Source organism: Toxorhynchites rutilus, chromosome 1 (genome assembly GCF_029784135.1).
Source record: "Toxorhynchites rutilus septentrionalis strain SRP chromosome 1, ASM2978413v1, whole genome shotgun sequence".
In the NCBI taxonomy this organism is placed as follows: Eukaryota; Metazoa; Arthropoda; class Insecta; order Diptera; family Culicidae; genus Toxorhynchites; species Toxorhynchites rutilus.
Window position 1 is genome coordinate 37,589,747 of NC_073744.1, and position 18,160 is coordinate 37,607,906.

Below are 18,160 nucleotides of genomic sequence, written 5' to 3' on the forward strand. Positions count from 1 at the left end.
GTTAAAATTTCCAGATTATGGTATGAATATGAATTTCTGATTCTTCGCCTCAAAGTGAGAAAACACCTTTCTCACATAAAAAAAAAATCCAGAATCTCTCAGGAGGTGATAGATGGTTATATTTAACAAAAACAATCGTTCTACGCATATGTTCGAATTTCAACGATAACAGAGTTATAGAACTTTTTTTTTGTTTCGGACTCTGTTGCTTCCATTGACTTCACATTGAAAAGTACGCTACGTAAACCGACAATGAAATGTTGAAATGTTCAAATAGTTTCACAGGAACATTTTCAGTTGATTTCAATATTCCGGACATATTCAGGTTTGGTTTGATTTAACGTTCGAAGGAGTAATTTCGACACAATCATCTGAACCTTCCTGAATATTCTCAAACCCGATAGGACTACTATCTTCAGCGTTTTTATCTGCTTTTTCAACACTTTCCAATATATCGGTATCTGGCATCAGATCCCAACAAATCACATTTTGATCCTTTTCGCACTAATCATTAAAGGACGTTGAGCAATCGAAAGGTGCTGCATTGTCGACATCAGCAAGCTCACGACGCTTTAATTATGCCAGCGGAATATCACCACCATCATTGATCCATTTCTCAAAAGGCATTAAGGCCATCCAGGTCTTGGTGTTGCTCTCGTATATCACGGGTAATGGCTTCTTCTTGAAACATCGTGGGTTTTTACTCTTTCCTTTCCATTTTCATAGTTTATCGCTTCCGTCCATGTTGCTTATGCTTTAAAGTTGAGAATTCCCAGTTTCTGGACAAATTCGTAAGCCATATCCCGAAGAACAGAACCTGAGAGAGGTAAATTATTCTCTTAGGCTTGATAAGCCAAAAAACCATTGACCGCTCCAGGTTTTTGACCAACTTTATATGCTTTTGGTCTAGGTTAAATTTTCCATTCCGATTCCATTTTTTCTTTATCTTGAATTGTGTTGATACCGTACTTTGTGCAATACTGAAATCTTTTGCAGCTTCAGACCCCTACCGTCCATACTTTTTGACCTGCTCGATGATGCTCAAACGTTGCGCAATGGTTAGCGTTTGAATTGTTCGCTTGAAGGGTTTTTCGTGGTTTTCCATACTTGAAAAGAAATTTCTTGATGACACGAACACTTCGTCTTCACTTTCAAGAGCGATTGAAATAAGAGTTAATAAAGCACAAAAACATGTACGCGAAAATCAATCGAGTTTGGGATGGGAAAATCCATCGAAAAATGAATCAAAACAAACCTAGTAAGGGAGGCATTGAGTTAGGGAGGTATCGAGTTACAGAACATCGAGTAAGGGAGAGTTGACTGTAGTACGATTCGAGCTGTCTTCATTTTATGATATTTTCTGTATCAAACATTTATTCCGTGTAACATAGAAACATGTTATTTGCAAGTGAACGAATCTTGAGCGAGAATTGTGTCTCAAAATAAATTTATATTATAATGACGAGTTTTGGTGTAATTGAATGAATAGTTTTGCGATTGAATCCACGAACGTTTGCTTAGTAAGGAAACGTGAATGTTTGAAAGTGAAATTATTTATATCCAATTTGGTCGGGACGAAGTTCGCCGAGTCAGCTAGTCGTATATAAAATTCTCGGCTTATTGCTGTCTTGCTAAATTGGAATATTTCGAATCTTTTAGTTATTGATTCGTTGGTCATTCAAGTATTGAATATGGATATCACGACTAATTCATTGCCTCCAATTTAATATGACGATCATTTGAAGTGGTCCATTAGTTCGAAGGTTATGAATTTTAGGAAAAGTCATTTGTGGAAAAAAGGAGAGAATTGATTTTTCGGACCACCCTACAAAGGAAATGGCCACCCTAATAATTAAATCAAAAATACGGATCTAATGTTTTGCGATGAAGAACAAAATTACCAATTTTTAAGAAAATCAAACTGATTATTTAGGTTGCCCTCCATGCCAATTGTCAATTGAAGAGTGTGTGTGCAGTTTAGTCGACAAAAAATATTTCACTGTTAAATGGAATATTTAGAGAATATTCTTCTTTTTCTTCATTAATAGTTCATTTGTATCAATAATGTCAACATAATAAAGCACCGAACATACAGAGTGTGGGACGAAAACTTTTTGTTTCATCCACCATTTGCAAAAATCAAATGATCCAATCAATTTCCTACAAGAGACTCGCTCGGCCAAACCAAATCTAACAACACTGAAACCGGCAAACCCTCACAAGAGGGAAAAACCTTTGCATGAAATAATAAAGAAACAAAAGCCGCTGCTTCCCTACCGCTTTCCACCGTTACTGCTGCTGCCACCACCAAGGGTACGATCACCTCGTGCCGACGAAAAAAAAATCTTAGGAAAATTACGGCCACCATCATCGAGGAAGAAGAGGCAAAAGAATGTCTACAGTATTTCATCCCCACACAACACACACCAACCTCGCACTTCCTTTTCCACTCGCATTCGTGAATTTTCCTAAGCCCGCAGGAAAAAGGCGGTGGAAAATAGAACGAGTTTCCACCATCCACCCACTCCCAAAAACTTGTATTTTAATATATTTATATTTAATACAAAAACCACCCTCCCCTCTAAAGGTCCGTTCCGCAGCCGGAGTAAAAGCGTAAGCTCGCTTGCTCGCTGGCTGCTTCCGAGGCGCTTCTGCCTTTTTCCATCAAAGCGTAAGCCAACCCACACCCCACCATTCGGCAACGTGATGACGACGAAGCGTCGGCGATGGTACGGACGGGAAAAAAAAGATTCTACCACCCACCACCCAAACCTATTTTCTCGGATGTATACACTTTTCCTTCGCTCGGGGTTTCATTCCTTTAATCTATAACCCTGCTTCGAGTGCAGCAATACACCGACATCCCTTGGCTCCCTCCACCACCTCTTCTGTTTTTCTGTCATGCTTTTTGAGAAGGAATCTGCAAAGCGCGCGAAAAGTTTACAAACACAGTAGACCTAAGTCCCACACACACACGCACACATTTAAACACAACTATACCCTACAACAACAGCACCCTTTTGCTACTCTGTCGCTGCCGCCGCCGTCACCATCGAAGCAAACTCGCAGCACATTTCGGAAACTGTGCCGACTTTCGTCGTGTGACGACGACAACGCTCAACGACACTGCTAGGATGATGCTGCCCTGAAGGACAACAAGCGTGCAACCCGGGATTGCCCTTTGGCGGCAACAAAGCAGCATAGAAAAAAAATACAGAGCGGCAGTAATGAGGAACAGAACACAACTTCCCGCCCCGAAGAGTCGACGGGAGTTTCGAAAACGGGAAGCCGCTGGCAGCGGGAGAAACCATCCCTTCGAAATGTCATTCCGCCAGGAAAATCATCCGAGTTCCATTAACCCGATCAAAGAATGAAAAACTAAAAAAATTGATTTTGATTTTTGAAAACTCTCCTGATAATAAATCGACAAGTATATGAAAGAATATCAACCAAAAAAAGAACCTACATGTTGGTATTTTTTTAGAAACCCTTAGAAAGTAAATCATAAAAAAATAAAACGTTCAACATAATTTCACAGGTAAAATCGCATGCAAATTCCATTTGATATGTTACTTTTCTTAAATGGTTACGATTTCACAAAGTATTGAAATTTATAAAATTTTCAAAAATTCATATCTCCATTTTGTTGAGTTTACCACGGCATCACTTTACGTGAACTTTGTTAAGTTGGAAGGGCTTTACAATAAAAATATAAAAAAAAAACATTTTCCAACAATTTTGTCGATCATCGTATTTTTATTTTTTGAAAGAAAGATAAATAATTTTAAATACGCCCTTTTGAAAAAACAGTCTTGATCATATGATAATGAACAACATGTCGGTGAAGATACCAATAACTTTTTTTTTCAGCATATAGTCAAGTCCAAAGGCAAATTTTTTGAGGCGATGGAATTACATTATTTTTTCATTTGAATTAGAAGCACACCATCCTATGAGAATATTCTGAGATGGTGGACTCTTGGAATTGACCCATCTGATCATAGGAACTATTTGAAATTTCAAGTAAATTTACGAAAATGGTCATGTTCTTAGGCAATTTTTTTTAGGCAAGATGTCCATTTGATCCATTTAGGACTTGACCATTTTCGACACCTCAAAAACCATAAAAACAAAATTTGGGATAGTGGACTTTTCCGTTTTCTCTCCAAACGAAAAGTCCACTGTCGGTCTGATGGAACCGGCACAAAAAGACGGAAATTAAGTGTCAATCCCCAAGGACCGACGAAGGACTGAACGTGTTAATAAATAAACAGTAAAAATCTCAATCAAAAAGTAGAGTGGTCTGTTCCTAAGGACCGTATCGTTATTTATGGGTACGCTTTAGAGTCTCTGTCTGAAAAAGACTATAGCTTGTTTTGACAGCTGTTTATTTTTCTCCTGTTGTTGACACAGTTAGCGTTCAGTTAGCATTGTTAAAAGATCGTTTTTTCCTAAAAGTGCAATCATGAGAGGGCTAACAGAAGAAAAACGAAAATCCATTGTGACCAGATACTGCTCCGAAACAGGAATATCAATGAGAAAATTGGCGAAGGCGGAAGGAGTAAGCGTCCATGCGGTCCAAAACGCTATCAAGCGATTTGGTATGTATAATACATTGAAGGATCTACCCGGTCGCGGCAGAAAACCTGGGCCATCCAAGCCAAACTTGGATAAAAAGATTTGCAGGCAATTTGAAAGAAAAAAGGAATTATCGATACGGGATTGCGCAAAAAAGTGTGGAACATCAATCGGTATGGTTCAACGTGCCAAAGAACGTAACTCACTGAAGGCATATAGAAAGCAAAAATGTCCCAAACGCAGCCAAATTCAGGCAAGTTCCGTGAAAACCCGTGCCCGTAAGCTTTACGATGGGATTTTAAGCAAACGCGAACTGTGCATCGTCATGGATGATGAAACCTACGTCAAACTGGACTACAAAACTCTTCCTGGGGCACAGTTTTACACTGTAAAGCAAGGAACAGATGTCCCGAACGCGGAGAAGTCAATTTTTTGCGAAAAATTCGATAAGAAAGTGCTGGTTTGGCAAGCTGTTTGTCAATGTGGCATGAAATCATCTCCTTTCTTCACTCTCGGGAATATGAATGGTGAAATTTACCGGAAAGAATGTCTCCAAAAGCGTGTGTTACCGCTCATCCGAAAGCACACTGGTCCGACACTATTTTGGCCTGATTTGGCATCATGCCACTATGCACGTTTGACCTTGGATTGGTATCGCGAGAATAATGTCGATTTTGTGGAAAAGGAGATGAATCCTCCAAATTGTCCGCAAATAAGACCTATTGAAAAATTTTGGGCTTTGATGAAGGGACGACTGCGGAAGAAGGACAAGGCAGCCGATGACCTTGAGCAGTTCAAAAAGGATTGGATAAATGTGAGCAAACAAGTCGATGAGACGGTTGTCCAGAACCTAATGAGGGACATCAAGAAGCAGGTGCGATCATTGGCGCGAAAATCAGAATCTTGATTATTTTTTACTGTTACTCCTTTCTTTCATTCATAAGATACAATATTTTGATATCAGAACTGAAAAATAAATGCAATATTTGAAATAAAGCTGTGTTTTGAGCGTACCCATAATTAACGATACGGTCCTTAGAGGCACGGACGCGAAGATAGTTATCGCATAGTATCGGTGCGTCGAGTATATTGGAAATTGCCTAAAAAAGCACCAGCATCGAAAAAGCATGAGGCATTGAAGACAGTCTCCACATACACACACACGTGTAATTCTTTTCGTTGGGTGGTCATCGAGGCAGCATTGATTGCCAGTGGGCGTCGAGCTTCGAGGAGATGAAACCGAAAAGATGTCATCATAATGTGGCAATTCTGCTAAGAAATTTGAATTACGTTGAATTGAAAGCGTTTATTTTGTTTTTTTTTTGTTTAAAATATAATGCTGCAAGCAAATGCATTTTGTTTTGTAATTTTTTAATCAAGTGCGTCGAAGGTCGAGAAGAAGAAATCGAAATGATATCCTCGTTTCTGACAAATAATCTAATTGTGTTGAAACGAAAGAGTTTATTTTGTTTCCTATTTAAAATATAATACTGCGAGCAAATAGGGTAAATGATCTTCGTTTGTCCGATTTAGGGTGTAACTAGTAAATGTAAACCGATTTACCTTCATGAAAATGACATACAATCAAGACGAGTTTGGGTTTGTTGAGAAGCCCCAAGTCTCTAGTTGCTAATACTACCATAAGACATTATTCAAATTTTTATGTTTTTTAACGATTTTTCTCAAAAAGTAATTATGCTCACGGTTTGTCCACCTCTGATCATGATTTGTCCGAAAAATGATCATGGTTGTCCGGTTTTAGAAATCACCATTTTTGAATGAAATTCAAAAATTTCGAATTTTCAAGTAGATATTGCATTTTTCATTGCTTGAGTTTACTGTCATCATATTAATCCGTTCATAATTTAGGCTTTCTTCAGAATATTGCCTTTTCTTGGGCATTTTAAAAGTGTTCACCTCAACACACTCAACACAGAGAAACTTTATTTCTGCTTTTGCTGAATATTTTGCCTTTGCTAAATACAAGTTATTTGCTTACAAGACATATAACTCGTAGACATTTTACCTTTCGAATGAAGGATAATCATGTCACTTCGTTCAGTCGACAAAGAGGTTTTGAGGCTCAAAACCTTTTGCCTCCAACGTAACGTTTTCGTTTTTGAATTTCCTTAAATATTCATTCATCCATTCATTGAAAATTTATTCAGATTCAACTTCAAACAAATGACCACCAAACCAACGATAGACCTACGTCAACCTTGCGGTTATACCACAGGTACAACCCACTTCAAATCAAAATCAATCAAAAAGATTATTGATTGAAAAAGAAAAAAGCACCTTTTGAATTAGTAACATTTCAAATCGACCACTTTATATGTGTTACTATCTGACCCAGTAAACTTCGTCCCGCCTAAAATTTATTTTTCGTTATCACATCCACGTTTTCTTACTAAGCGCACGTTCATGGGTCCAATCGCAGAATTGTTCATTAATTAATCTTCTAATCTACCCTTTAAAATTATTTTTTAACTATAAAATTTCAGTACTTCTACCAAATTTCGACTTTATAATATAACATTATTTTCAGAAACAATTCTCGTGCAAGATTTTTCATCCACTTGCAAATAACATGTTCCTCCGTTACATGGAATAAATGTTTGATACAGAAAATATGATAGAATGAAGACAGCCCTGAATCGGAATTCCTTTCTCGAGTTTTGCTCCTAACAACATATTCGGCGATCCATTTTTATTTATATAGATAGAAGATGATATAGGATTGCGTTTTATCACATTAAAATCCATTTCCACTTTCGAATGAAGATCAATTTCGTTTCCGCAAACTTAAAATGGACTAACAACGCTTGTCAATATGAAATTGTAGAACACATGCGGTTTGAATTTTCCCATTTTCCTTCAGAGTTTTCCGAAAATTTTCAATTGTCATGTTTGGTTGAAATATCTGCATTAAATTTATGGGACCCCCAGAGGAGAAAGGGGTGTCATACCATCATAGAAACATTTCTCGTACCCAAAAACTCTCACAACCAAATTTGGCTTCATTTGCCTGATTAGTTCTCGAGTTATGCTGAAGTTTGTGTTTCATTTGTACGGCAGGCCCATGCCCTTAACCCTCCTGTACTCGCGTGCAAAATCATAACACGTATACTCGCGCACGGTGTCACAGACCGGAAATTGAATTCTCTGAAATGTTGCCATTGTGTATTTTTCAGGCTTTATTGGCATTTATTTGAATAAGAAGGTATGATTGAATGAAAAAACTCCAGAAAATGCGTTTTCTTCGTCTTTATTATGTTTTAATAGTCATCTAATTCAGCCGCCTCAAAATAGAGTAACTTTTGATACTCCAACACAAATAACGAAATTCGAGTTTTTCGCTGTTATTAATTAAAAGTAAGCAACTGAATCTAATTCATGGAAGTATAAAGAGCTATAAAATAACATAAAAACGTATTAATCGATTGTGGTTTTATTGGAGTAAGAACAAGTACTTAGCATAACTGCATGCTCGATACAAACATATTTTTTACATTTCATGCAGTTCTTGCGTGTATAAAAGGATTTCTAGGAACTTCCTTTTCTTTTTCTTGTTTTCTGGTCGATATTGTCCATTAGAAAAAAAATATCCCCGAAACTGTAACTGTTAAAAATTAACATACCCATTAGTTTATAGTTTACTGTTTACAATTCTTCCTCAAGTGAAATTCTCTCACAAGTGTGTAATGTATGACCATTATATTTAGTAATTACTATACGAAAGTCAAACATTTAAATTATGCTTTTGAACGTGTGAATCTAACGACGAATATATCGACGAATAGTTAATATATGGATCCGTTCAATCCAGTTACAAAAAAGACTGAAATCAAATAAGAATAGTTCGGTAATGATCTTATGCATTATATTCAATAAATATTCCACGCCACTAACATTAGTATACATTTCATTCAACAATATTCTAGAATATGGAAAATGGCACTTGTCCAAAAAAGTTACTCCTATATTCGCGTCGGTGTGTCAGACCGAAAGTGTTAAAAAAGTGACACACGTCCCCTTTGTACCAACACATGCTATACGCTAAACGATGACGAACGACGAATAACGTAACTAGAGAGAATCGCAAAGTCGTAGTGTTGATATTTTCTGAGAAATGAACGAATTATTGATTTCTCGGTCTGACAGACCAATGCGCGAGTAAAGGATTGTTAAAGAGGGGGTAGGTGTGTCGAGCCACCGTAAAAACATTTTATTGCACCCTAATACCTCCATATGCCAAATTTGGTTTCATTTGCTTGATCAATTCTTATGTAATGCAGAAATTTGTGTTTCATTTGTATGGCAGGCCCCCTTAAGAGAGGGAGGAAGAGTATATAACCACCATAAAATCATTTATGGAACCCTCAAACCTCCATATGCCAAATTTCGTTTCATTTGCTTGATTAATTCTCGAGTAATGTAGAAATGTGTGTTTCATTTGTATGGCAGCTCCCCCTTAGAGAGGGGAGAGGAGTTTCTAATCAACATAAAAACATTTATTGCACCCTAAAACCTCCATGTGCCAATTTTGATTTAACTTGCTTGATTAATCCTCGTGTAATGTAGAAATTTGTGTTTCATTTGTATGGCAGCCCTCCCTTAGAGAGGGGGGCTGCCATACAAATAGAATCATTTATGTAACCCTTAAGCCTCCATATACCAAATTTCGTTTCATTTGCTTGATTATTTCTTGAGTAATGTACAGTTTGTGTTTCATTTGTATGGCAGCAAAGCACCCCCCCTCCCCCTAAAAAAGGGAGAGGAGTATATAACCACCATAGAATCGTTTATGGAACCCAAAAACCTCCACATGCCAAATTTGGTTTCATTTGCTTGATTAATTATCGAGTAATGCAGAAATTTTTGTTTCATTTGTATGGCAGACTCCTCTTAGAGAGGGAGGAGGGGTCTCGAACTATCATAAGAACCTTCCCCGACCCCAAAAACCCCTACATACCAATTTTCATGTCAATCGGTTCAGAAGTTTTCGAGTCTGTAAGAAACAAACAGACAGACAGAAATCCATTTTTCTATATAAAGATTAAGAGGTTATACAAAATCCGTTTTAACTCTCTACGTATTTTATGTTGAAAGTCGGAAATTCGAGATAAAAGTGGAGTAGGTTTTTTTAGATAAATAAAAAACTTGGGCGGTGGAGGGTTAATTTTTGGGGTTTCTCTCTCGTCTTAATTTGCGTAACTGGAATTTCGGCGAACGACCAGTGTTGCCACACGTACAGATTTATCTGGAAAGGTACAGATTTTTTCGTTATTTTTGGTACAGATTCTGTACGGTACAGAGTACAGATTTTCGTCAAAAGATACAGATTGGTACAAATTTTTCCCGCGGGTGATTTTTTTTACATTTGAACAAAGCTACATTAAGGTACATGATTACTTTTACGTCGCAGTATCGCTTGGCGCGGCAGCTCGAAACTTTTAATAAATGATAGTATGCCTTCTAGATTCAGAAAAAACTATGTATAAGCATCATCAAACACACGAATGACGAATGAAATGTAAATGTGATATTTGTAGTAAATGAATGAGTATTTTTTATGCTATGAAATGAATTCCTCTACAACGAATATTTTCGATGGTACAGATTTTTGGAAGAAAAAATACAGACGAGTAAGATGTTTAACCTCTCTGGTACAGATTAAAATGTGGCAACACTGCGAACGACGTTCGAGTGATTGATTTTCGAATAAATGATGCACCTTCTCGTCTACACTTTTATCAAGAAGTCACAATTCGTTTAGAACTTCATTGCCCCAAAAACGATACGATAAAAGTGTATCAATCTTCATTTTACTAGCGAAAATTGTTAACCTCCGGTCGTAAACATAAACCTCTGGAAATCTCCCTCTCAGAACTCACTCCAGACAGAGTCTTCGAAATGACGTCATATTTAACGCCCAGATTAACAAACAGCAGTACTTACTTTGATGCTTATCAGCTAATTGCACGAGCGGTGTGGGCAGATCTCGCCTCCGGTAGAAGCACATCACTTTCGCCTCCACGTTGCCGTTGGGCGTTTTGTTGAGCTCATCGATTCGACGGATCTGGTACGGGGAGGTCGACGATGTCTCCACGTAGACATAGTCTGCAATCATAAAAAAGAAGGGAAGCGATCAGAAAAAAATACGTTCGATATCAAACAAAAGTTATAACAAAATTGGGATGGAAATGTTGTGACCGACACTCGGTCAGCAATTTTTCAATCGGTTTGGATGTAACTCTGTTTATTGTCAGCAAATTCTACAAATTATGCACGACTGGCATTTTGATTCCGGTGATTAAACAACAGAGGTCGCTCGTATTTTTACGAGTGGCTGCCGTCACGAAAGCTATAAAACGGATCATTTATGAACTCATCTGTCCATGTCCCGGTGTCATCACCTTCAAGAAGAAGACATTCCAGAAGATGAGAGGAGCATTTTGATAACGGAGGAGGTTTTTTTTCGTTTGAACTGGATGAACTTGCGGTATGATGGAAATGAACCGGTTCCAAAAACCACCTGCTCTGATCTCTGCGTATAAATGTTGTATTTAAAATCACATCAGGATGTGGTGCTCTCAACAGCACCATCATTTAAAGCAATCGGTTGAATGAATCCCTCCCAATTACACGGTTGCACTCGTTTCCCCACGCGCGTATACATCAATGGTAAATCAAACCACGTCCAATCAACCACGTGTGCCAGCCAAAAGGTGCGGTACTTTTTTACACCAAAATGTGACTCACTTTGTGGTGGCATCAAAATAGAGCAACTTGCCCATGGGGGACAAATCCCCCTAGTGGGATGGAAGCGAACTGTGATTTTTTACGAATAGATTATCTGCTGGGCAGTCGGCTATCGAGGTGTTCTATGTCAGCCAAACTACACATTAAATCAAATATTTCGATTACCCAATTTTTAGTACAACTTATAATTTTACTCAGCGATGTTATGAGCACATTGTGGCTAGTATCCCCTTAACGAAATTATTGCCGACGAGAACAAACATTATAGGAATTAGAGAATAAACGGTATGAAAAAGCGCGGTATGACCTATCTTTTCATCGAGCCTCCACTGGGTTGGAGGAAAAAAACTAGAAGTGGGTTATATCTGTGATATAACCGCAAGGTAGATGTAGGACTAGAGATGCCAACATTCCTTATTTTTCAAGATTTCCCAGACATTTCGCCATGTCCCTTAATATCCTGACAAACATTGAATTTTGTCTGATTTTACAGAAATGATCCTGATTTATCCTGATTTTTGCTGATTTTGTTTTTAATGTTTTTTTGGTCTCCATAAAATTTGGTTACCTGATTGGAAATGAAAACTATAAGAATCTATATATATACAGCCATTTCATGCCAAACCGATATAGTGGTCATCAGATTTTCGTGAAATTGAAATTGAAATTGAAATTTATTGTTCTTTATCGCAAAACATTAGACCCGTATTTTATTTTTTTTCAGTAGGGGGTGACCATTTCCATTTTAGGGTTGTCCGAAAAATCAACTTTTTCCTCTTTTATCCAAAAATGACTTTTTTCATAACTTTTGAACTACTAGACCGATTCAGATGATCGACATATCCAATAAAAGCCAATCGCCTGATCTTTCTCGAAAAAAATACTGCACCTTATATAATTCGTATTCTGTTCTCGTTATTATTGATTTTATTCGTTTTTTATTGTTTACATGGTCACGAGATCAAATTATTAGCGAATACAAAATTAATACAAACGACAAGCTTACAGAAGCAAATAATGCGTTAAATTTTAGAAAGAAATGAACAAGTTTTAAAATAAAAACTATGAACGAATATTCAATTTTTCGTTTATAATTAGTATCCTATTTGATAGTGTACCAAGTATTCCACAAGGAATCTGGAACAGTTTTTTTCTGATAAAGATTGTGTAAAATTTAGAATAATTACCGATTCCGAACTCCGAATAAATGCTCGTGAACCAGCCTTCAACGTGGACTGTATTTCGGATTTGCTATAGACGACGTACTCGGGTGAATTCCAGTAGATGAAAGAGAGTGATTTATTGGATGCTGTTCTTTTTATAGGTGTTGTGAACAATGGTAATTTGTGAACTATTGTTGTGTACTAACATTGGTATTGGTATTGATGTGTAACGTGTGTAATACTTCCGGGATTTTAGCAGGGGTGTTTATGACCCTCAGTTAACAAAGCGTTACTATTATTTAATTCTTAATTTATTTTAATTTCACACTTGGTATTTAACAGATTGTATATTATAATAATGATATGTTTGTGAGAATATTGAAATTATTCTAATATTCGTCGAGTAAGATTAAACATTACGTGTTGTCCTTCAATCAACTTTTTTCATTAAAATTGAAAAAACTTATAACTGCCTTCAAGGACGGCAGTCTGAGAGAATACACTTACTCCAATACAAATCTAAATTATTATGACCGGCGAAACATTTCATTCAACAACAGTTGGGTTTGATGGAGTAGTGGGTAGGGCTTTTATATATTCGATGTAATTCCGCATGTTGATGAATCAAAAAAGTATTTGGACAAAGTCGATACTGCACAAAGAACACAGAACTTACTTCGTATGACAGCATCTTCAAACGCTAGAGATGTCTTCAACTACGAAGGGATGATATATGATTGCAACCTTTTTAGACCCGAGGTTCAAGTTATACCATTTTGGAGTGCTTGAAGCGGAAAACAAAATTTTACAAAAATATCTTGAGACGAATCTTCTAAGAATAACAGCTCATTGTCATCTTGAGCAACTGTTCAACGAAACGAAAGCGATGAAACTGAATAAAACGTTACATGCGTAGCTCACGACACCTTTCTTCTTCTTCTTCTTTTTGGCTTTAAGAGGGTTTAAACTTTTCAGTTCATTCGCCTCTAATACGACACCTTTTGGAACGACGAAGTGGCGAAGCAAAATAATCGCAATCAGGCAAAAAAATCATGCGCTAAATCACATTTCACATAGAAAATATTGCGAATCGATCACCATCACGATCCTTATGTTTGGTGATTACTCTAAGTAGTATATACTCGCCACTGGCGAGGTTTACTAGAATTCATATTTCAGCTCCTTGCTGTAGTATTTACACCGAAAGGCTGTTCTCTGAAGAAAAGCGTAATCGGTATACCATCAACCGTTGAAAATTTATTATTTATTTATAATAATTTACCACTGGTTAATTTTGGATACTTTAATAAAATTAAGGTTATGTTATGAATTGATAATGATTTAATTATAAAAACATCTTTGAAATGTCAATAATCACACTTTATTATTGCTGTTGCGCTATGATTTATCTGATGCTAAGAATTTTTTTTCCCTAATATCCGGTATCCGGCCGGATAGTGAGTCACTATCCGGTATCCGGCCGAAAAGCAAATATTGACCGGATACCGGATAGTTACTGGATATCCGTTTCATCTTTACATTTTACACTTTTTCTTTTATAAAGGCGATGATGCAAGTCGGGCCGCTGAAATTGTGAATAATGTTTATGGTGCCGATATTGCAACAGATATTATTTTTATTTTTTTTTCAAAAATTTTTCTTAATTTTATTTTTCTTTTCTTTAAATGCCATACGCTAAATTCAGATCTCTACTGTCAAAAAATGGACCGTTTGAAGCTAGCGATTGACCAGAAACGCCCAGAAATTGCCAACAGAAGAAACGTTGTTTTCCATCAGGACAACGCAAGGCCACACAATTCCGAGAGATTAATTGGGATATTTTAATGCAACCCCCACATAGTCCGGACCTGCCACCAAGCGATTACCACTTTTTTCTCGCATTGCAAAATTTTCAGAGTGATAAGAAATTGGAACCAAGAGAAGATTGTAAAAATCTATTGCTAGAGTTTTTCGACAATAAGGACCAAGACTTTTAGGATAGGGCCATTATACAGCAACTTTTACAATGGCAACAAATTTTACGGCAAAACGGCGCATATTTCACCTGAATCGGACAATCCAAAGCATATTAAAAAAAAGTTTATAATTCCACCCAAAAATGATAGATAACTTTTTCCCCAACCTAATATATCGAATATATCGCTTTTTTATATAAAATATTGAAAATAGAGCAGCCGAACCGAAAGATCGGTTACTTATTCTGATTGTCCAGGAATTTTTAGCCATCGCTTGCTGAAACACCAATCAAAGGAAGTTTTTTTACTACCGGTTTGAAATGTCTAAGCTTCAGCTTAGGTAGAATGTACACATCTTAGTTGCTCTCCGTGATTGACTTGAACCAGCAAAATTGCACAAAGAACACACCGAATGATGCTTGGGAGCAACAAATTATTTTCATTGTCCAAGTTTCGATGAATCGAGCTTTAAATAATCAATAACGACCCCGACCCCGTCCTTACAGTCACCAGGGAAAGGGAAGGAATGTTAGTATGATATTCGCCACCCGAAGGCCAGAAGAGTCACCTATATAACGTGGTTTCCTAGCGATTATCAAAAAAGGGATAGTTGTTAGTGGAGGGAGATAAGAATCACAATACACTGTGGTTAGTGATGTGATTAGGAGTTTATCCATTTCTTTCTTCGCATAATAACCATGGATAGCAGCTGCTACAACCATCCTCCTTAGAGGCATTGGATTCTCTCCTCTGATTCTCAATAGTTTCAGGTTCTTTTTCGGACATGCTACTATAGAGATTCGTCAATCGCACTCGGAGTTATACAATCGTTTTGAAAATAGGCTATCTCTCGGTAGCGATTTTAGGTTGCTCGATGAGATTCATCATACTTTTAACCGACTCAGTGAAAAACTTAGAATCACTCAAAATACACAATGCCCAGAAATCAATGGAAATCGGAGAACCCACCCGTCTTTTTTTGGCTCATCAAATCTGTCAAAATCTGATTCCATTATATCCTCCACACTCCGTAGTGAAAACGTTACGAAGCCCACCCCTTTCGCATCAAGCGGCCATCCCCGGGTAACTGAAAAAAAAATAACGAAAACAATATGCGTTGGGGGTTTAACATCGAATTGTTACAATTCAATGAGTAAAACCCGGTTGTGTCATATGTTGTGTATACATATTCCCATATTATCTCGCCACCCTACCAACCAATCAACAACAGGTGAGTTCAAACTAAAAAATGAAAGAGACCGTGAAATTTCCGGGGGTCGTCCACTTCCACGGTCATCAATTCTGTACTTATCAACTACTTTGCAGCCGCAAGAGGGAACCTGGGGGAGGGGGGCGTTCGCGGTCAGTGCCATTTAATTCAATTCATAATGCTCGCTGAGTTGTTCCCATGTTGTTGCTTTTTATCATCATTTCATTTTACTGTTTCGCTGTTGTCTGATTCTTTATTCGCTTGCAGCTTTTGTGAGTGATTATTCAACTCGACCATGCTTGATCACCACTAATGGTTTCGGTGGCGAGTACCGCGGCGACGAGTTCCAGTGGCGAATATTATGCACTTGACCACGGTCAGAAAATTATTCATTAAATGATGGGTGCTGCTGCTGCTGCGCGTATAAGTGATTAAAATTGCACATTTTCGTATAGGACCCATTCATTGATAGGGGGGCTGTGTGGAAATCAGGAATTAAACCGGTATCCAGCATGCATCTGCCTCTTCGCTCACCTCTCGAAAGGTAGGCAGGAGGTGACGATGTGTCAAACAACACCAGACAGGTTCACTATGAGGAGATCGATATTATAATTTGCGTAACGTAGCTTTATTAGGGTTTCCGAGCGTGCAGCTGTTGTACGCGATTAGTGGTGACGTTTTTTGGGGTGACGATTTCAGAAATAATGAGGAGAATGTGTGTAAAGTGGAAGTAATATGTGAACGTGTATGTTCGCCTTTATGAATAAAGATAATTGTTGTTTTAGTTATCCCACTTCTAATTTGAAGTCGAAAATAAATTTCTGGAAAACTGATGAATTAGAATTAGATAAGCGAGCTAGGGGAATTACATTACCACAAGACGATTAAAATCGAACCGAAACAGAACTAAACCAGAGCCAGCTAAACAAACATTTAATAATGCTAATACCGTGAAGACAAATGAAGGTTTTGAAACGCTTCGCTGCCTGTCAGACACGAAGAATCAACACTCTGGATTTTTTTACTGTACAGATAAAATGGAACCATCACCTAAAAGTCATTTCCTTTTCTGTTTTTCTTTAAAAAAATGAATAAGAAGAATCAAGTTCTCCTTTGTTTTATCTGACCATAGTGTATCACATAATTTCTTATCATTTTCAGGATCAGTCCAAAAGTGACGGCTTTAGTCGTGTCTGAAGATCCTATCATGTAGGTATGTTGGGACCCTTCCTAGAACTTTATACCATTGAGCTACTTCTCAACAAGACGTTTTTGAGCTGTGCTGAAACTGACGAACAAGCTTAATTCATCTCTTATCTTCGTAGCTGATTTGAATGAATCAATGTCAGAAAGTGGTTAGATGTGATCGTCGTTCTTAGCTTAGGGATCGTCCAACGGCTACAAATTGTCCTAGAACTTTTTTGACGTAGAGCTACGTCTTTCATTTCTGTACTGGAGTGTAAGTTCAAAATTTCGCAAACGAGAGTGTTACGTTGGAGTTGCAAGGTCTTCAACGTAATAGCTATTTGCCGAATCAACGAAGTGGACTCTCAACTGACCTAACTGATGACATATTTCCTAACTTATCGCTTCGCCAATTTTCAAATATTTCACATAGTTTAACAGTCGGTGGCAGACGGTATTTCTAAGCAACCTGAAAAGACAGCCAGGATAACACACTTCCACTAGAATAAACCGACGATGGATTCATACAAAACCAAAAACGATATAGGAGTGCCGGTAAGTTACTTGGTTTTTTTTCAAAGATTAATGCTTTATTCTGCAAAAATGGTTACAAAATTTAATATTCAAAGTATTGCCCATCGCTAGTGACAACTTTTTCCCATCTTTCTGCCAATTCACGAATCCCTTTGCGAAAATAATCGGCCGGTTTGTTGGCTAACCACGAATCGATCCTATTTTTGACTTCATCAAAATTGGAAAGGTGCTGGTCAACCAGGCCATGTTGCATCGATCGAAGAAGGTAGTAATCGACGTTTAGGATTGTCGTAATGGACCCACTTTCCATCGCCAGTAACGAGTCGATGCAAAAAACCCTTTCATTGCCGTTGCCGTTGGAGCAGTTGTTCGCCCGTAAAAAAAACGGCGTTCGACGTCGCGTGGTTTCAATTCATGCGGCATCCAATGTCATATCTTTCGGATTATTCCCATTGCTTTTAAACGATCGGATATGGTTTGTTGAGCTAAGTGTATACGCAACGTTCTTCGTCTTCCAAGTCAAAATTACCACTTTTAAACCGTGTGAACCACGTCTGACACGTTCGCTCAGTTGGAGCATGATCACCATAAACTCCCAACAAAAGGCGTATCTTCCCACAGCTTTTTTCTCCATATTGAAGTAATGAAGTAACACTCCCCGCCAAAACACTTTCGTTGGTACGAAATTCGACATATTCGAAGTGGCAACAAACTATGTTGTTTACGCTTCAAATTTTTGACATATACTG

The 18,160-nt window shown here is 37.6% G+C and overlaps 1 protein-coding gene across 2 annotated transcripts in view; it reads right to left on the reverse strand.

Annotated features, from left to right (window-relative positions):
• LOC129777798 (metastasis-associated protein MTA3) overlaps positions 1 to 18,160 on the reverse strand; it is a 174,618-nt gene that overhangs the window by 99,264 nt on the left and 57,194 nt on the right. For both annotated transcript variants that reach the window (XM_055784284.1, XM_055784292.1), the window contains exon 2: positions 10,540 to 10,701. In XM_055784284.1, coding sequence (XP_055640259.1) covers positions 10,540 to 10,701 — 162 coding nt within the window. The remainder of the gene's footprint in view (positions 1 to 10,539; positions 10,702 to 18,160) is intronic.